The sequence below is a fragment of the Cydia strobilella genome, chromosome 6 (genome assembly GCF_947568885.1).
Source record: "Cydia strobilella chromosome 6, ilCydStro3.1, whole genome shotgun sequence".
Classification (NCBI taxonomy): Eukaryota; Metazoa; Arthropoda; class Insecta; order Lepidoptera; family Tortricidae; genus Cydia; species Cydia strobilella.
In genome coordinates, this window is record NC_086046.1 from 3,227,973 (window position 1) to 3,248,576 (window position 20,604).

At 39.7% G+C, this 20,604-nt stretch overlaps 1 protein-coding gene and 1 non-coding gene across 2 annotated transcripts in view; one reads left to right on the forward strand and one right to left on the reverse strand.

Annotated features, from left to right (window-relative positions):
- Positions 1 to 20,604, forward strand: part of LOC134741963 (hemocytin) — a 91,959-nt gene that overhangs the window by 15,750 nt on the left and 55,605 nt on the right. The window contains exons 13-31 of the mRNA XM_063674862.1: positions 124 to 190; positions 732 to 833; positions 1,277 to 1,511; positions 3,168 to 3,363; positions 3,708 to 3,900; positions 4,653 to 4,741; positions 4,868 to 5,087; positions 5,762 to 5,932; positions 7,199 to 7,335; positions 8,923 to 9,041; positions 9,489 to 9,639; positions 10,607 to 10,785; positions 14,483 to 14,663; positions 14,946 to 15,076; positions 15,831 to 15,951; positions 16,777 to 16,920; positions 17,310 to 17,559; positions 18,200 to 18,328; positions 19,628 to 19,854. Coding sequence (XP_063530932.1) covers positions 124 to 190; positions 732 to 833; positions 1,277 to 1,511; positions 3,168 to 3,363; positions 3,708 to 3,900; positions 4,653 to 4,741; positions 4,868 to 5,087; positions 5,762 to 5,932; positions 7,199 to 7,335; positions 8,923 to 9,041; positions 9,489 to 9,639; positions 10,607 to 10,785; positions 14,483 to 14,663; positions 14,946 to 15,076; positions 15,831 to 15,951; positions 16,777 to 16,920; positions 17,310 to 17,559; positions 18,200 to 18,328; positions 19,628 to 19,854 — 3,042 coding nt within the window. The remainder of the gene's footprint in view (positions 1 to 123; positions 191 to 731; positions 834 to 1,276; positions 1,512 to 3,167; positions 3,364 to 3,707; positions 3,901 to 4,652; positions 4,742 to 4,867; positions 5,088 to 5,761; positions 5,933 to 7,198; positions 7,336 to 8,922; positions 9,042 to 9,488; positions 9,640 to 10,606; positions 10,786 to 14,482; positions 14,664 to 14,945; positions 15,077 to 15,830; positions 15,952 to 16,776; positions 16,921 to 17,309; positions 17,560 to 18,199; positions 18,329 to 19,627; positions 19,855 to 20,604) is intronic.
- Trnaa-agc (transfer RNA alanine (anticodon AGC)) lies at positions 11,471 to 11,543 on the reverse strand. The gene has a single exon. It is a non-coding gene; the product is annotated as a tRNA-Ala (tRNA).

A 20,604-nucleotide genomic window follows, 5' to 3' on the forward strand; every position in this document is an offset into this window, starting at 1 on the left:
TTTAATAAACGTTTCGTTATCAATATAATTAATAAACCAAATTTCCTTCATTACTGCGTATTCACACACATTTCTTGAAAAAAAAAAACACGGATGATTATTGTAAATTTAAAATTTGTTTAGGTCATGGACGTAACTCAGTTGCTCGAAACATGCGTGTGGGACTACTGCGCCTGCACATCCGGCTTAAGTAAGTTGACTACATAGACTTGTATTTTTTTTTTAATTGGTAGACTATGGACGGTATAGAAAGGATGACAATCTCTTATGGCAGAACTGTTGTAAAGTGACCAACTTTCAGCTTTAAATAATAGTAGATAGTAATCTCTCCGGTGGCGCTAGGTAGTCTCATGGATATGACATGAACCATAGAGGTATTATAATATAGAGATGAAATGGAGGAGGGGCAACCAATAACCCGACCAAATTACGTAGGTTGTTTTTATGTTGTCAGGAATGTTAAAACGTGTTTTTAATTTTGTCGCATTGCGTATGTTCTGTTCCTCACGGTCGCACGGGCGATCTATATAAAATACTAGGTCTATGACGTTTAATTGCGGTGTATGGTGGCGCCGCCTGTTTAATGTTTTTTGATGGACACTTTTCATACATAGAGATTTTGCTCCTTTATATATGGTCTCTATGCATTAAACTACGTAAAATCAGTATAGTATATTTCTCTTATACACGATTGAATTTGATTTATTCATATAACGTATATTTTTAAATAGGTCCGGAGGAGTGCGCTTGCAACACGGTGTCCGTTTACGCGAAGGAGTGCCAACGACTGGGTGTCAAGGAGATGAAGGACTGGAGGGACGCTGAGACATGCCGTTAGTTATTTTATTTAACAAAATATTATCATACTTAAGCCAGGCCGTGAAGCGTCATAAGCAGTGCAATTTAATGTAGCAAAATAATCAAAATATTTAGATCATTACGGTTTCATTCACTTTTATTTTTGGTCGCTTTTGGCGACATGTTTCGGAGTTTTCGGGAGTCCTTCCTCAGGCACGAGTAGAGCTGCCGCGGACACTCGTGCGTGAGGAAATACTCCCGAAGAGTCCGAAACATGTCGCCAAAATGAATAAAAATAATAGTGAGTGAAAGCGTAGTGATCTAAATATTTTGAAATATGTTTCACGATAGTTTAATTTTGATTATAGCAATGTCAAAAAATGAAAGACGTTTTGAAAGCTTAATTTTTCTTTAAACACTTCTTGAATATCTACGATCCACTTAAAACTCAAAACATTTGTAAAAATCTTCCTTACAGCAATGAAATGCGCGGAAGGCAAGCTCTACAAATCCTGCGGTCCCGACGTTCAGCCCAGCTGCCTGTTCCCCAACCCCTCCCCACCCGACGCTAAAACCTGCGTGGAGGGCTGCTTCTGTCCTGAAGGTCTACTTCTAGAAGCTGGCAAGTGTGTGCCTAAAGAACAGTGCCCTTGTCGGCTGAGGAATAAGAGCTTTAAGCCTGGGAAGACGGTGAAAAAGGATTGCAATACTTGGTGAGTCAAGTCTAATCAAACTTCTTTGTTTTATCATGTGACGTCACAATCGAATTACCTACTCTTTATAGTTATATAAGGGCATAGAGTAACTTATACTAGAGCGGTACTGTCATAGTAAATTTTGTAACCCCAGTAAATTCACTGCCATCTGTCGACACAGTTTAAAACTAAAAATGAAGATTTACATGAATCTAGTATAACTGGATCGGTCATGAGGGGTGGGGGAAAATGACCGAACGGGATAGTCTTATGTATCTTTCAGTAGGAGTAGCAGAGAAAGCGCTGTTATTGTTTGTCCTTGTCATAGTTTCACTTTTCCACCGCTGCCACAACCGAGGTTGTGGCAAACAAATAAGTACGTGACATGTCATGTTTGTTCGTTGCTTGTTTAATTATCGTTGTTTTGTATGAAATTGTGCTTTCTCTTATGAAATATAGTGATGGTTAGCGTTTTGAATGCTTAAACTTTGATAAAATACTGGTGAATTGTTCTGTAATAGCCGCTCTGAGCAAAAATATGAGATCATAACCTTTCACACGTAAGTACGGTATTTTACACCTTCCTCTTAACGCAATATGTGAGAATAACATCGTAAAATTACGTTACACTCAAAGCAATGTAGAATCAAACGATTTCAATAAAAATATCACAATTATTTACGCAAATTAACAAAACATTATTTGTAAAATTATCCGCCCAAATTACGTAGGTAGGTAGGAGTCTGAGGTCAGCCATTTTTAAACTTCTTCTTAATTTAGCTGCATAACAATCATGTTAGGGATACCAGATGAAAATATCATAATTTTATGGGTAATTTTGACCTCGAAGTTTTTTCGTACTTCTAATTCCAAAAAATAAATAAACAAATGTTGTGAAGATTAAATGTAGTGTACATTAATTGGTGTGATTGCGATTTGTGATTTCTTTAAATTAAAACCCATAATACATTTTATTTTACGTTTTATTTACTAAACATGTTTAGTTTTGTACCACCTGCGCGAATTATAGGAGGTATTTCATTGTTTATACGCCTAAAAAGAACGGCCCATTGACATTTTATTTAACAATTTTTTAATACCGTCAAACAAGCTAACTTTGCCTCCAGGGTAATCGCCCCAACGTGATATCAAATATTGGGGTAATTTTTACCAATATGGTACCCCCACGTTTATGACGTCATCTATGTCTATCCCTTACGGGCGCACGCGTATAGCTGGTCTATGTAATGCTAGGTCTATGAAGATTTATAAAAATACGATAGAATGTATTTAAATATAGATAAATGATTTTTTTTATTTGCATTAATTATTTTTATGATTTTGACCCATGTTCTTTCACTGATATGCGTTAAAATTGTTAAATAACAAACGAAACCGTCAACGCCATCTATACGACTGTAGGCCAAAACTAGTAGCGCCCTCTGAACGAGAATCAAATTTTCTTGATTTTCGAGGCACGTTTTTTCCTTAGACTGTATCCATCTATTACGGAGTTATATCTATCTTTGATAAGGGTTTTAAAATACAAATTGTGTCTAAAAATAACTGTCTACGTTTCTCTATTAATCTTATGGTGCTTTATTTCATGCATGGTGTAAAATAATTTATTTTAAATACATTTAAATATCCTATTTAATGTATTTAATTTTTCAGCACGTGCCAAGCCGGCGAATGGACCTGTACTGCGGTCCCGTGCGGCGCCCGCTGCGGCGCCGTCGGGGACCCGCACTACACCACCTTTGACGGACTACGATACGATTTCATGGGGCACTGCACTTATACGTTGCTGCAGACCAAAAATGTGACGGTTGAAGTGGAGAATGTGGCGTGTTCTGGCAGTATTAGTGAGGTAAAGAGCATCATTCCACGTAAACCAGGATCTCAATTTATAAAGCTCTATTGAAGCTGTAAACGTAGGTACACTCAGCGTCAAATAGGGTATTTGACTGTATAATATTGTCTTCGGTTACCGCGATAGTTACTCATGAAATAAAACTATGAAAACGGATTATGACGCTGAGTGTACAATGCGTGAGTCACCGCCTCACAAGTAGTCCTAATGGTACAACCACAAATTCGTAGTTACCCTTCATGGAAGATGAAACACTGTATTCATTTTAATATTTCCGTACACATTCCGGTTTTTATTTTCTTGTCAGTATTACATGCATTCATCATAATAATTGTCCACAGGAAATGAACCTAACTCCTTTCAAGGGCGAAGGCAAGCCGTCATGCACGAAAGCCGTTAATCTCAAGTACCACGGACTGGACCTGCACCTGAAACAAGGAGGCTTGGTGCTGGTCAACGGGAAGGAAGTGGCAACGTTACCGGTGCACGTTGGAGATGTGTTGATTAGGGCTGCCTCGTCGCTTTTCCTTATTGGTATGTTTTACGGTGACACAATTATATATTACACGAAACTCTGCGCAGGTGGCGCCACTACCACGATCTATCGTAAAACAAGAAAATCGAAATTTCATTATCTAACATCTCTCCGCATATTAAATCACATTTAGAAACGGGTCTATCGCGAATTTATTTATTTATTTAGTTAGCCGCGACCACGACCAGTGAAACCTGTGTCGAAACGTCGGTAAATAAAGGTAACAAAATAAATTCGCGATAGACCCGTTTCTAAATGTGATTTAATGTGTTCAAACCGCGAAAGTTTTAAATGTTATATCTCTCCGCATATTCGATAAAGAGGCAGATAGCGAAATTTCGGATTCGCGTTTCCCGGTAGGTTCTCTCAAAACAAAACGCCTTGGTGCATCAATGTCATATTTTATTATCTCTGAAAACTTGTCAATCAGTCAGTCATTGCAGTAATACCCCCTTCACTTCAAGATTTTGCAGACGATGGGTCGTGTATGTATAAGTTAATAATATTTGATTGTAACTAGTTTATTCAATAATAAATAAAAAATACCTTGTGTGTACTTAAATGTAAGTATGAATTGTCAGTTGACACTTGTTGACACTTTTTGTGTCCGAAGTTTTTATAGTATTTTCTAAATCACTATTGTTCGCTTTAACGATCTACCTAAGTAATCCTGCCGTAATGATAGATACAAAAATATGATTTGAGACAATCTTTTGTTGTCTAGTAAAAAAACTGTTTTTTTTTTTTTCAGTGCAACTTCCGAACGGAATAGATCTGTGGTGGGATGGCAACACCAGAGTTTTTGTCGATGTGCCACCAGCGTTCCACGACAAAACTAAGGTATAGTCTAGTTTTCAAGCTGGCCCTCACGGCTAACTCAGTGTCTATTATTTTTCCTTCATTGATGACATACTTTAGACGATATTATACCGATAACTTATTAAAAATAATATTTTTATCACTCAGGGTCTCTGCGGAACCTTCAACCTGAACCAAAAAGACGACTTCCTCACGCCAGAGGGCGACGTTGAGCAGACCGCTCTCGCGTTCGCCAACAAATGGAAGACCAGGGAACTTTGTACAGATGTAGACGTGAAGGAACCAGAGCATCCGTGCAAGACTAATGTCCAGAATAAAGAGTTTGCTGAGAAGTATTGTAGCAAGTTGAAGAGCAAGTTATTTGAACGTAAGTAATCAAATGTATTGAGGCGTACAGGATTCTATAGGCTCACCTGTGTGCAATATATTAGACGGGTGGATCAAATATTTCTTGTTGTTTTTCTGTCATGTTAGCCGTGAGACAATGGGGTTGGCCGGTCGAAATAATTAGCAGATGGCGCCTGCATAGCTTGCCCTGTCAATCCCTAGCATTGTGTCAAATTTTTGTTTTTTTAATGCCCTGGATTCCAGCCCTTTAAGCCAAATCTCATAGAAAAAGGGGCAAGCTATGATGGCGCCATCTCTGCAAACCTTTGACAGTTGCCAACCCCATTGTAGCAGTTTTTTGAAGAAATGTACCACATTCTACTTACATGCTTAAAGATGGCTTATTATGTAGAGGGTTTATAACTACCACAAAAAGCATGTATGTAGATTTGTAATATCATAAAACCAGGATTTTGAGTGACCCAAGATAATGTAACCATATCAACGAATAAAAAGAAAAGATTCACCCAGATAATAATTATGAATGTCGAAACATTTAGGAATTACAAGCAAGAAAAAAAATATATGTTGAGGCGAAATAAGTGCATAATACCTTAGTAAAATAATTTAACAGAAAGTTTTCACCGATATTTTCCAGTTTTCCAATATCACGAAAAATGTGCAATAAATATTTCACGCAATTTTTTGTTACAGCCTGCCACTGGCACGTCTCAGTAGACCCGTACTACGACGAATGCGTGTACGATATGTGCGCGTGCGCCGGCGACGCGTCCAAATGTCTTTGCCCTATCCTCGGTGATTATGCTATGGCGTGCGCCAAAAGCGGAGTGGAGATACAGTGGAGATACAACGTCAAAGAATGTGGTACGTACTTGTCAATACGTATGTTGGTCCTTAAGTGGTAATGGACACCTAATATGATGAATGCGTGTACGATATGTGTACCGCAGCCAGAGAAGGCTCCGAACAGGGTCTCTATTGTTTCCCATATAGTTTTAAGTCATAATGTATTGTTTGTCCACATTTTCGTTAGTCATAATTTGGTATTTCTCAGAAACGCGTAACTTTGCAGGATTGCCATAAAACAAACCTTTTTTTTTTTTTAAGAGGGGAAAATGCTTTACGCATACCACCCGGCGCGGGGACGGGCCGGGATGGTTATGTGGTACTCCCTGTTGTGGGCTAATGAGGCCCCAGGTGTACCCACTAAAAACCCCTCTATTGGCCGCCTCGAGGCTATAAGGCGGGGCACGGGGAACGACCGAGATCACGCTTCCGAAACCCCGCCAGCCGCTGTCCGAATTGCGGACTCATCCTCGGAGGAAGTACTCCTCTTCAGCTTGGAGTACGCCCTTATTTGGCGTACTAACCATCCCCGGGACCCTCGTGTAGGCGGCAGACGTCCCCGAGCCTGCCGCCCACGGGTACCGTTAAGGGGGAAGTCGACGGACGCACGCCAAACGCCTCCGTCCTACGCGCTTGCGGCGCATCGGATGGGAGGCCGGGTCTTCTTCCCTTTCTCTTTCCGCGGTCTCTTTTCTTGCCATTACGGCTTCGCAGAAAGAGACCACCGCTTTCCATGATCTGTCGCTGTCTGCCATAGTTTTCACCACGGCAGGCAGGGAGAGATCGCGCCCCACTACTGCCACGAGTGTGGCCCGCTGTTCTGTCCAAGCTGGGCATACAGCCAGAGTATGTTGTGAAGTGTCTTCGGCAGCACCACACTCGTGGCATATTGCCGTCGGTTCTCGGCCCAATCTGTTGCACAGATATCGACCGAAACACCCGTGTCCTGAGAGGACCTGCGTCACCCGGAAAGTCATGGAGCCATGTTTCCGGTCAAGCCATTGTTTAAGGACCGGACGTATTGCCTCTATGGTACGGTGGCCAGCAATTTCATAGTTCCCTACTCAAGGGAGAGGTCAATAAAGTGGTAAACACTGATTGCTTTGTCCGATATAGGCTCTGCCAACCAACAATTGATCTGTCCATTGTGCATGGAGCCCAGACTACCAAAAAATCTTTTTCTCAAGTCCGAATTCCGGACGCATTCCAACAACACGTGAGACAAGTCATCAGTCGGTCGATAATTTAACCATATTATTAACGCTTGTGTTTTTTATAAAATAGAACTGTCGTGTACTGGCGGGCAAGAATACACCGTGTGTGCTGACAGCTGTCAGCGAACTTGCTCGGACGTGGCGCTGTCGGCGCGTGGACAATGCAAGCCATGTTGCGTGGAGGGTTGCGCCTGCCCCGTTGGTCAGGTATGTGGTGGTTTATCAAGCAAATACCTTAGGGTAGAATACACATTGGTTGCTGACAATACACGTGTACAAATGACGCACTGTCGCGAGGCAATTTCAACCTTGAGTTGAAGGTTGAAGGCTGCGCTTGTCTCGTTTATCAGGTATGTTGACATGGTATAGCAAGAATACACCGTATGTGCTGACTGTCAAGTGTCAACGCACGTGGGACGTTGCCTTGTCGTAATCGGAATGCAAACAATATAAACCACCCTGTATTAAAGCCGTTCCATCGGTTTGCCGCTATCACTGTCACATCTCGCAAGAAAGAACGGGAAAGACCTTGCGCGCCAAGTGTCAATTTTGATCGAATTTTGTCGATTTTTATTTATTTTAAAAACGTTGCCTTACAATATCGAAATTCGAAAGCTGTCAAATTACTATTTAAGTTAAGATTGTTTTTTCTTCTTTTTTTGTTTATACTGTCACATAATAAATAACCGAGTAAAGTTTGATTAAAAGTCCGAGATAGAGGTTTTTTTGGGAATTAATTGTATCGAGCGAAGTGTCATAATTCGTGTATCGGAAGCTATGAAATTAAAGATAATATAGTCAAGTACTACATATATTTTTTCCACGACTACGAATATCAACGCCTCTTAGAAAAATCATATAAGGAGATTTTTCGCCTTTTGGCTCAGGGAACTGCCTTAAGGTATTTGTTAAAAATGTCTCTATCCTTAATGGTGTTAAACTAAAGTTTACACCGAATTAAATGTTTCTTATCCTCTGTTAAGGCGGTTCCCTGAGCCAGAAGGCGAAAAATCTCTTTATATGATCATGTTTTTCTAAGAGGCGTTGATATTCGTAGACGTGGAAAAAATATATGTAGTTCTTGACTTTTTTTTTTATACTACGTCGGTGGCAAACAAGCATACGGCCCTCCTGATGTTAAGCAGTCTCCGTAGCCTATGTACGCCTGCAACTCCAGAGGAGTTACATGCGCGTTGCCGACCCTAACACTCCTCACCCTCGAGCTCTGGCAACCTTACTCACCGGTAGGAACCCAACACTATTAGTAGGGTCTAGTGTTATTTGGCTGCGGTTTTCTGTAAGGTGGAGGTACCTCCCCAGTTGGGCTCTGCTCTAGATCTGGAATGACATCCGCTGTCCTGTGCCCTACCACACAAAGCGAGATGTCATTCACAGTGCCCATACCTCTCTTTTGGACGTAGTTTAAGGACATACCCGGATCTACGGACTCCGGGACTATTATCTTTAATAACACAGTTTCCGATACACGACTTCGCTCGATACAATTAATTCCCAAAGTAACCTCTAACTCGGACTTTTAACCAAACTTTACACGGTTATTTATTATGTGATACTATAAACAAAAAAGAAGAAAAAACAATCTTAACTTAAATAGTAATTCCATAGCTTTCGAATTTCGATATTGTAACGTTTTTAAAATAAATAAAAATCGACAAAATTCGATCAAAATTGACACTTGGCGCGCATGATTTTTCCCGTTCTTTCTTGCGAAATGTGACAGTGACAGCGGCAAACCGATGGAACGGCCTTAAATGTTCTATTTATGTCGTGCAGGTGTTGGACAGCAACAATGTTTGTGTGCCAGTGGGCCTATGTCCCTGCTTCCATAAGGGTATGCAGTTCGATCCCGCATACAAAGAAGTCAGAGCTGGACGCAGAGAGAGGGAACTTTGGTAAGATTTTTATACGCAAACGTAAATGTCATTACTTTTACAGTTACTAACCGTTTTCAACGTTATACGGATCAGTTTTTTACATTTTTTCTGATTTACTTAACCGTTTAACCGACCAGATTTAAAATTGCCGCCCGACAAGGGCCTGACACTCTTTGATAGAGAAAGATAGTCTTATTGCTATTCCTATAAGAGGAAACAGAAAATAGTGCCATGCTTTGTCCTTATCACCGACCGGGTGGCATCATAGGTAGGAGGCGATGGCGAAATACCGAAATTTATAAAAGTGAAGGAGAAAAAATCCTATGCTGCCAAAATTTTATAAGAATATTCTTTCTCTTAACTCGGTGGCGCGTCTATAACTACTTGTATATACTATGTCTATGCCGCCCGAGGATGAAGAAAATACAAAAACATGATTTTTATAGGGACTTTAAATTTTTTTAGCACATGCGTTGGGGCGCGCTGGGAATGCGTGCCAGCCACACCGTACGATATACAGAACTACCCGCCTGCTGAAGACTTGCGAAGCAATTGCTCAGCTGCCAACCACATGGAATTTACTACTTGTGAAGTCGCTGAGCCGCTAACCTGCAAGGTAAATAGAGTTTTACTGCCAAGGACATGAGTTCAGACTCCATGACTGCCTACTAAATACATCGAGTTCACTACTTGAAAGATGCAACGTGAAATGTGATTTAGGTCTTAAATGGTAAACGTTACTTTTTTTTATACTACGTCGGTGGCAAACAAGCATACGGCCCGCCTGATGTTAAGCAGTCTCCGTAGCCTATGTACGCCTGCAACTCCAGAGGAGTTACATGCGCGTTGCCGACCCTAACACTCCTCTCCCTCGAGCTCTGGCAACCTTACTCACCGGCAGGAACACAACATTATTAATAGGGTCTAGTGTTATTTGGCTGCGGTTTTCTGTAAGGTGGAGGTACCTCCCCAGTTGGGCTCTGCTCTAGATCTGGAATGACATCCGCTGTCCTGTGCCCTACCACACAAAGCGAGATGTCATTCACAGTGCCCATACCTCTCTTTTGGACGTAGTTTAAGGACATACCCGGGTCCAAAAAGGTCCGGGTACTTTAAGACCTAAATAAGTAATAGACCTAATAACCTCCGCAGTGCGCAGCAAATACATAATGCCTACGCCAGCCACTCACGTTTACGGTAAATTGTGCTTTATGTACATTGTTTAGGAACTCAAAGTTGCCTTGCATTACCGCGCTGTTTCTGGTATTCTTGTTTTATTTTAATTAAATTTGCCTTGCACTACCTGTTGACTTTTGATATGAGTTATTTATTATTTTACGCTACCCAAGGTTGTCTGGAAGAGATCGCTTTTTAGCGATAAGACCGCCTGTTACCTTGACCTTGAAGACCTTGTTATAAATTTCTTCTAAATAACTTTGTAATTTTACATGCAAAATGTACAGTGTACCTATTGTTATTGGAGCAATCAAGAATAAATACTTTATAATTACTTTTCCACGTATTGTTTATTTAGAGTAATACTCGTACATAAATTTATATGACATTTGCCTGTTTGCTTTCAGAACATGCACCTACCTCCCTCCACAACGACCAAAGAGTGTCGGCCAGGTTGCCAATGCAAGAAGGGTTATGTGTTAGACGCTAGCAGCAACAAATGTGTGCTGGCTACGGAATGCCCCTGCCACCACGGCGGGCGCAGCTTTCTTGACGGACATGAGATGCAGGAGGAATGCAACAAATGGTAAGTTGTATTTCGTCGCTATACTTACTGAACCTCATATCTGCAACAATCATTTGATGGAAATGTCGCTTTTCTTTCATTAGGAATACGGGTGTTTTTGTCATCAAATGAGTGTTGCAGATACGATGTTGAGTAAGTATAGCGGCGATTTTAGTGTTCCAAATAGTCTGAGGTTTTCTACACTTTTTTCCTTACATCACCCCGTTACGCTCAAAATTCTAAACTAGAATCACTTGCTACGCTCAAGATTCGAAATTTGAATAACAAGATACTAAAACAACAATGCTGTGGTATTTGGGAAATTGGGATTTGTTCTACCAATTTGTCATTTTAATAAAAAATTGGGACAAAAACAGTAGGATTGGGATTATACATTAAAATTGGCCAGTTGAACTGTTCATTGGGTGTCTGAGTCTAATTAATTATTTGTTTAATTTATTTTGTTAAACAGATGTTTCACATATAGTCACATATAGGGTAAATAATATTAATAGGGTTAATGTTGTATAATTTTAATTTTTAATTTTTATCAATGTTATTTTATATTTTTGTAATGTGGTAAAATATGGGTTTTAAGACCTGAAATAAATTATTTTTATTTATTTATTTATTTATAGTGAGATTTGGTGATCACCTGAGGATGTAATAATTTTGTTATTTAAAAAAAAACAAAACGTTAACCCTTTGGAGGCGCGGGGTATCGATCCCCGTACCTCTCGCATGCTAAGCGAGCGCTCTACCATCTGAGCTACGCCCCCGTTGAAATCTCGCTCGAAAAAACGCACCACTATACTACCATTCACACTTTCTTGCATAAAATACTCCATATATACAAGTAAAATGATCTTCCTAAAGTTTTTGAATAATAGATCTTATGTTATTTGAATGTGTGGTGTAAGTGCAATGAAGCGAATGGTGACTTGAAACCTTTTGGAGCTGAACGAGAAATGCTCCTTGGAATATTTATGTGCGTAACGTAGTACCTTTCACTTTTGCACTGGTTGTAATGCGTTGTATGTATATTTGTTGTATGTATGTATGTTGTTTTGTTTATCAATAGATACAAGTTACTGCTTTAGATCAAGTCTGTAAAACAAAATGGTGTCTCGTTATTCCATTTTTAGGGTTCCGTACCCAAAGGGTAAAAACGGGACCCTATTACTAAGACTCCGCTGTCCGTCTGTCTGTCAGCAGGCTGTATCTCATGAACCGCGATAGCTAGACAGTTGAAATTTTCACAGATGATGTATTTCTGTTGCTGCTATAACAACAAATACTAAAAAGTACGGAACCCTCGGTGGGCGAGTCCGACTCGCACTTGGCCGGTTTTTCTATCTATTTTTCATGTGTCTAACCTTTAAATGAAATAGACCTATTACAAATCAGTCAGTCAGTTTATTTACTGACACACATACATTTATAAAGAGGATTTTTTTTATTGTTTTAATGAAATTACATTTCATTACGTTTTTATCTTATAAATGATGATAAACCATTATTAGATAAGTTGTTAAACAGGTCCCTGCCACAATCTCTAACGTTGTTTTAGATAGTGTTGTCAGTTGTTATGTTTACTCGCAGATTTTTCTGTCTGCTCCTTTATCTAAGTCGTAAATTATATATTTAAATACCTATACCTAAAAAACAAAGTCTGATATTTAAATTGTAATTGGTTCCCCGCGATATAGGCACTGCCTAGTGCGGAGACCCCTGGAATGTCTGTAACCTTTAGCTGAAAATAAATGATCTTTATTCTTATTCTTTATTCTTATTATTTATTCTTTATTCTTATTCTTTATTCTTATTCTTTATTCTTATTCTTTATTCTTATTCTTTATTCTTATTCTTTATTCTTATTCTTTATTCTTATTCTTTATTCTTATTCTTATTCTTTATTCTTATTCTTTATTCTTATTCTTTATTATTATAATGTAAATCTGGAACCGTTTTACGTATCTATATCTAATAGTCATATAAACAGTCGTAGGTATATTAAATATATACGGCGATAACTTTTTGGGATATTTTTGTGTTTATACAGTTGACTATTGAAAGCTAATCATAATTTGCTACCTATTGTATTTAGTGAAATGACTCAATGTATTTTACGTCACAAAACTAACTACGTTAAAACGGGGTGGCTTTAGGACAATTTGGGGTTACTTTGATAGTTTAAAAATAGCCATAAAATTACCATTATTCATTAATCATAATAAATAAATAAAATAAATAAAAAAATAAATATTATAGGACATTCTTACACAGATTGACTAAGACCCACGGTAAGCCCAAGGAGGCTTGTGTTATGGGTACTCAGACAACGATATATATAATATATAAATACTTAAATACATAGAAAACACCCATGACTCAGGAACAAATATCTGTGCTCATCACACAAATAAATGCCCTTACCGGGATTCGAACCCAGGACCATCGGCTTCACAGGCAGGGTCACTACCCACTAGGCCAGACCGGTCGTCATAATCATAATCATAATCATATTTATTGGTAATATCATATTACATGTCAAAATAAATTTTACACTTAAGTACATATGTACATAATGTAGATAATTACGTATTTACAATTTAACACCAAAAATACAGTACAACAGTAAATATTTCTCTTATTCTACATCAAAGCGACAAAATAGCTCGTTATGATTGTAGAAAGCCTGCCGGGCTAGCACATGATTGGCGCGAGAGGATCTCGCCGCGACATAGACTACCCGTCCCTCTTTAATTCATACAGTTAGTAAAAGACGGGTAGTCTATCTCGCGGCGAGATACTGTCGCGCCAATCATGTGCTCGGCCTACAGCTTGACAAGCCAGTTTTTCAGTTTTATTCTAAATCCTGACGCACTAGGAGCAGCAATTACTTCGCTTGGAAGGTGATTATAAGCCTTATGTACTGAAACTGTTCATGGAACTAGATAGATTACTTAATATTGATATTCACCTACTGTAAAAAATCCCGCTTAAAAATATATTATGACTTAAAAGCTGAAATTTCAAAGTCACCCCGGCATTTCAAAGCCACCTCGTTTTACGGTACCATAGAGTAATTTATACTAGCGGTATTGTCATAGTAAATTTTGTAACCCCAGTAAATTCACTGCCATCTGTCGACACACTTTAAAACTAAAAATAAAGATTTATAAAAATACGATAGAATGTATTTAAATATAGATAAATGATTTTTTTTATTTGCATTAATTATTTTTATGATTTTGACCCATGTTCTTTCACTGATATGCGTTAAAATTGTTAAATAACAAACGAAACCGTCAACGCCATCTATACGACTGTAGGCCAAAACTAGTAGCGCCCTCTGAACGAGAATCAAATTTTCTTGATTTTCGAGGCACGTTTTTTCCTTAGACTGTATCCATCTATTACGGAGTTATATCTATCTTTGACGGTACCTAAGGTATATTGACTTGTTACAAGACGTCATCATGTCATTAATATATGCATTTAGGTAGGGTAGGGTAGGAAACAGTGGCTCGGCTCGAACAGTGGCTCAGTCGCCCCAATATCGCCTCTATCATGTTTGAATTAGGTTGAGTGAGCCACTGTACCCGACTATTTCTTTCCGAGCCACTGTTTCCCACCCTACCCTACCTATATCAATTAGGTATTAGGTAGATCAACTAAATATTAGTTAACAGTTCGTTTTTAATCCATTTCACAGTAAATGCACGAACGGCAATTGGATCTGCACCGAACTGCAGTGCCCGGGCATCTGCTCCGCGTGGGGCGACTCGCATGTGACCACCTTCGACGGCACGGAGTACGAGTTCGAGGGGGTGTGCACGTATCTGCTGGCTAAGGGCAGTGCTGACGCGAGTGACGGTTTTGAAGTGCAGATACAAGTGAGATAGAAATGTGGCCATAGGTCTATCACTGGTTAATCGTCGAAACTAAATGATATACTATAGTAGACCCAAACCAAACGGATGACTGGGATCATATCTCTGTCTCTCTCACCCTACTTTTGACCATGCGAGCGTGAATGAGAAGTTTTACGACCCCGGTCGTCCGTTTGGTTTGGGTCTACTATAGTGTGTGAAGTTAGCATATCACTTTGTAAACATCCACAGATAATTTAGTGATGATACTTGGAAGTTTATTTTAAATTCCCTTTTCGTGTTTAGAATGCCCCATGCGGCACAACTGGCGCGACCTGCTCTAAAACTGTCACCCTAAAAGTTGGCAACGGGAAGAACGAGGAAATCGTTGAGCTTACCAAGGATGCACCTCTACCCGACTTTTCTAAACTAGAAAGGTAAGTTTTTATTAAAATACCTATGTAGTTTACCAAAAAATAATAACTACACACAAGCGCTATTAAATAATGCCAACGGAGTAGTAGAGCCAAAGGTTCATTATTTGTGTAAGACATTTAAGCCTAATAAGACAATTTAGTGTTTAAAATTTGATAGCTAAACGAGATGGCGCTGTACGGCTCCTTACATTTTGCGTTAACATAAAACATATGGCAGTACGACGCCATCTGTTTCGGCTGTCAAACTAGGGGTATCTTTATTTTTCAGACTTTATATATCTATTATCTAACTGGTCGCCCAAGATACAGGCTATGCCTAGTTTGGGGACCCCTGTTCATACTGTTATAAATGTACCGCTGTATGCGCGCAACCTCATGTATACTCCATCTGCAAATTCCCATGTTTGTGTGCAAAATAAATATATTTTTATATTTTTTTTTTTCATTATAATCGAACTCTTTTTATGCACACTTGCTTTACTCGGTTTTGCGTATGGTTCGGTCACGGTTAACACAACGCGTTTCTCGTCGCTTCGCTCGTCGTCGCACCTACCTTTAACTCTGTCAAATGCATAATCAGCGGTGGCAGCATTATTGCATTTTTATCACCTGTCAATATACCTGTAACTTTCGCACTTACATACTTATTGCTAGAACGTGACAGGCATAGTGGCAGGCGATAAAAATGCGACCGTGCTCAGCCCGCAGAACAGTTATTTTGTCATTCTTGAAATGTTTTTTATTTTCTGTTCAGAATAAAGCTGCGTATCGCCGGTATTTACGTGTTCCTAGATGTGCCGAGCTTGGGAATGAGCCTTCAGTGGGATCGCGGCATGCGTGTCTACGTTAAAGTGGACTCTATGTGGCGTAGCAGAGTAAGTATAACTAAAATATCCTTATTTATTCTAAAATACATATTGTATTGTATTATGTAATTACATATTGTAAATAGTTTTAAGACCTCTGTAACCCATATTGACAAATAAATTATCAATCAATGAATCAAATAACGTTTATTTAAAAAAGTATATTGATCATAATAGACCAATTTCTCTTGAAATCACTACATAGTATAAAACAAAGTCGCTTTCGCCTCTGTATGTATGTCTGTCCCTATGTATGCTTAGATCTTTGAAACTAGGCAACGGATTTTGATGCGGTTTTTTTTAATAGATAGAGTGATTCAAGAGGAAGGTTTATATGTATAATTTGTAAAGGTTTTGTGTAAATTAGTTGAACTACCCGTGCGAAGCCGGGGCGGGTCGCTAGTTGTTGATAAATAATAACCTGCACCAACCTATAACCCAATTGCTACAAATTTTACGATATCTGTTGATTCTTTGAACGATCCGGCTATTGAATGAACTTCCTAACGAAGTTCTTTAAATAAGCTTAGAATAAATTTAAAAGTGGAAAAATTACTGCCTTGGGTGAGACTTGAACTCACGGCCTCTGGATCGATACTCCAGCGCTCTGCCAACTGAGCCACCAAGCTTAATAGCATCGATCGCAGACGTTTCTGCTTGTTAAAAATTAATTCTTTAAATAAGATGCATACCTGCAGGTTTTAACGGGTCGGCATGTGAATGTGACACGCCTGGAGCCGCAATCGTAAACTACGGTAACTGCCTATCTTCAAGCGGGCTTTACGCCGTTTGCTACCAACTAATGTGGTATAAAAAATGACACTTGTTTCTCAGGTGAAAGGTCTGTGCGGCAACTACAACTCGGATTCCCGTGACGACTTCGAAAAGCCGGAGGGCGGCATTGCTGAGTCGTCTGTGCTGATCTTTGCTGACTCTTGGAAGCTAAAACCAACTTGCCCCAAGCCTGTGGAAGTCGAGGTATGTATCTCCTCGGGACACATTAATTAAGGTTACGAACGAAGTGATCAATTGTTTCTGTCAGTCAGCAGCTGAGCATAGTGAAAATTAGTGCTAGAAAAGTCTAATTTGGCATTCGATATAAGTGCACAAAGTAGAAAGGAAACCACTAGACCGTGTTGCTTCTGATTGTGTGGTATTCTACATGTACCTTATGAACCTATCCCAGTTAAAATCGCGGTTTTACAGATTACACGCCGGCTTTAAATGCTGGCGTAAAATAAAATTGAGACATTGTTACGCAAGATGACCGCCACTCAGCTTCGTAACTTTATAGGCAGCGCTGGTCTTCCGTTGGACTTTCTCAATGATACCATGATAAAACATTAATAATGGTCTTCCAATCGCAGGACCACTGCCGCCAACGTCCCGAACGTAAAGACTGGGCCACCAGCTCCTGCGGCGCGCTCAAACGCCACCCCTTCACCCTCTGCCACACCGAGGTCCCCCCTACCCCCTACATCGAGCAGTGCGAGCGAGACGCCTGCGCTTGTGATTCGGGAGATGATTGCACGTGTGTGTGTACTGCACTGGCAGCTTACGCGCATAGGTGTGCGAATAGAGGGGTAGTTTTTAAGTGGAGGACTAAGGATAGATGCCGTGAGTACCTCATAATATAGTACCGTAGGATAACAATTAGCTAAACTAGGCATAATATTTTGCATCACATGTATGTCTATATTGCGGTGGCAGCGTATGCACATAGGTATGCAAATAGAGGAGTCGTTTTCAAATAGAGGACGAAAGATAGATGCCGCGTGAGTACTCCATAGTATAGTGCCGTAGCATAACATTCAGCTGAACCAGGCATAATATTCTTCATCACATGTTAATGATTGTGCGTGTGTCTGTATTGTGTTAGCGGCATATGCTCATCGGTGTGCGAATAGAGGAGTTGTGGACTAAGGATAGATGTCGTAAGTACCCCAAATTATAGTGCCGTACGAGAATATCGAGGTTATGTACACGTAATGCTATACGTCACATTGGACTATTATGATACAGTGTGCATTTCAATGAGGATAAACGCTCAAAGCTTAACGCAGATAGCGCTGCAATAATATAAAAAAAAAGCAGAAGCATAAACCACAGACTACTTTTTCTTGGGTTCCTGATATTTGGCATCATTCAAAATCTTTGGATTTTTAAACTCATACTTTTTGTGTTTGTGTTTATGATGACGACACAATCTGTTATTAATGTTATTATAATATTCTTATAATATTTTTTCTATTAACAGCAATACAATGCGACGAAACTTGTGCCACCTACGACCCGTGCATATCGCCATGTCCCGAGGAAACCTGCGAGAACACTTACTACTACAAGGAAATACTGCCTATCTGCCAACGAGACACTTGCGTTGAAGGTAAGAATACAATACAAAAGTTTAAGCAGATATAGACAGAAGATAGATACACAGAAAGATAGATAGATAGAAACAGAAGTCGTCACCTATTAGCTGTGTCTAAAACACCCACTATGTCTCATGGCAAATCACCACTTGTCTACAATATATTAACGCGCTCCTCGCATCAGCACCGGAATTTGATGTATTTGCAAGTAGTTGGATGGATCTGTGTAAATAATGTATGAAGTATTGTGAGTTTTGTATTCTTATCTGTTTGTCCTTTCTAGATTGTATCATGTACCTAGTTTGTATAAATACTGTCTATTATTAAATTTCACAGTGTATTAGTTCCCTGTAATACTGTATAAATTTTTTGAATCAATAAATTAAAAATAAAATAAATAAATAGGTAATCTAATACCTATACTAGAGTCTAGCCTGCTTAATGATGACTGCTGTCAAAATTCTGAGCCCACGAGCAAAATTCTGAGTCAAGTGTTTAAAGCAATAGTGCTTTAAACACTTGACCACTCTGCAAAGATTTGTTCAAGTCATTCCACCATCTCTTTGCCTCGGTAGCCATCGTACGAAACCCAATCAATAGCAATTTTGATCTACCTTTCAGGATGTATATCATATATCCATCCGATCTAGCCCCACTTCAGTTTATTAGCGATCTTGACATTATATTCAAAATGCGAGTTTTCGACTTTTTTGTTTCGATCACTCCTGCGAACACTTAATATATTGCGCTTTACCTTTAATTCTCGTCTTTTGAACTTCAGTCATCGATAACAGATACAAGAAAAACTTAGCTATAGTTTGTCAAATGACGGTCTCATTTCAATTATATCTTTGTCTTACACTAGTACTAGCACCCAATATAAAAGCATGAGTATATAATATTGTCTTCGGTTACCGCGATAGTTACTCATGAAATAAAACTATGAAAACGGATTATATCGCGTATATTGAATTTATAATCAGTCACCCGTTGACCACGAACGCTGTAAAGAGTTCGAAACGTCGGGATGTATTATAAATTCAATATACGCGATATAATCCGTTTTCATAGTTTTATTTCATGAGCATGAGTATAGTTTTTTTGTTCTTATTTACTGACAATTTGGTTTGACCAAATATATATGTGGTATTTTCTATAAAAAGGGACCTTATTGTCGATGGCGCTTACGCCATTATTAACGATGCTCCGTTATAAATACAATGCCGCGCGACGTTGTGCGGCGTAAGCGCCATCGACAATAAGGTCCCTTTTGATAGAAAATGCCCCATATTAGTTTCAAATATTGTTAACAGGTTGCAAACCAAAGCCAGAAGAAAAGAAACAGTGTCCAGAGGGACAAATTTCCTTCAACATCACCTCAAACGAGTGCGTATCTCGCGGCCGCTGTAAGCCCGTCTGCATGACGTTACCGGACGGAACTCAAATTTTGGAGGGCGAGGTGTTGGAGCAGGATGCTTGTCATACTTGCCGCTGCTCTAAGAAAGAAAGGATCTGCACTGGCCAGCCCTGTTCTACTGAGGTGAGTTATTCGGGTAATAACAATCTCAAACCAAGATCACTCTCAACAGTCTCAACTGGCCCCGTAGACAACATGCCAATCGCTAACGCTCCGTAGCGAACGAAACGCAACTGTCACTGTTACACTAATATGGAAGAGCGATAGAGAGACACAAAGCGATTCGATGGCGAAGCGATAGCGATTGTCACCTTGGCTAGGCCGCCAGGTTCTTTCTATGCGCGTCGTGCGCGCCGGGCGGGGTACTCGCCCTTTCTACATTCAAGTTATGAGATATCGACACGGGCAAAGTGCCTAAATATGTTATTGACGACTTTATTGCCCATACATTAATATAAACGAAGCCAAGCAGAGCCAAGTGAATGCAGTGGAAATGAGAGCGTTGAGAAGTGTGTGTGGTGTGAGATTACAAGATAAAATTAGGAACAGTGTGATAAGGGAAAAGTGTGGACTGAGCGAAGATGTAGTGACAAAAATTGAGAAAGGTATGTTGAGATGATTTGGACACGTGGAAAGAATGAGTGAAAGAAGGCTAACAAAGAGAGTATATAAGGGAGAGGTAGAAACGGGAGTTGGAAGGGGCAGACCTTGGCGGACTTTCTCTGATCAGATCGGGGAAATCCTGAAGAAAGGCCAGGTCAAGAGCACCCTAAACCGGCGAGCGTGTATGAGGAATGTTATGAAAGTGAAGGAAGCGAAAGAGGTATGTCAGGATCGTAGCAAGTGGAAATCCGTGGTCTCTGCATACCCCTC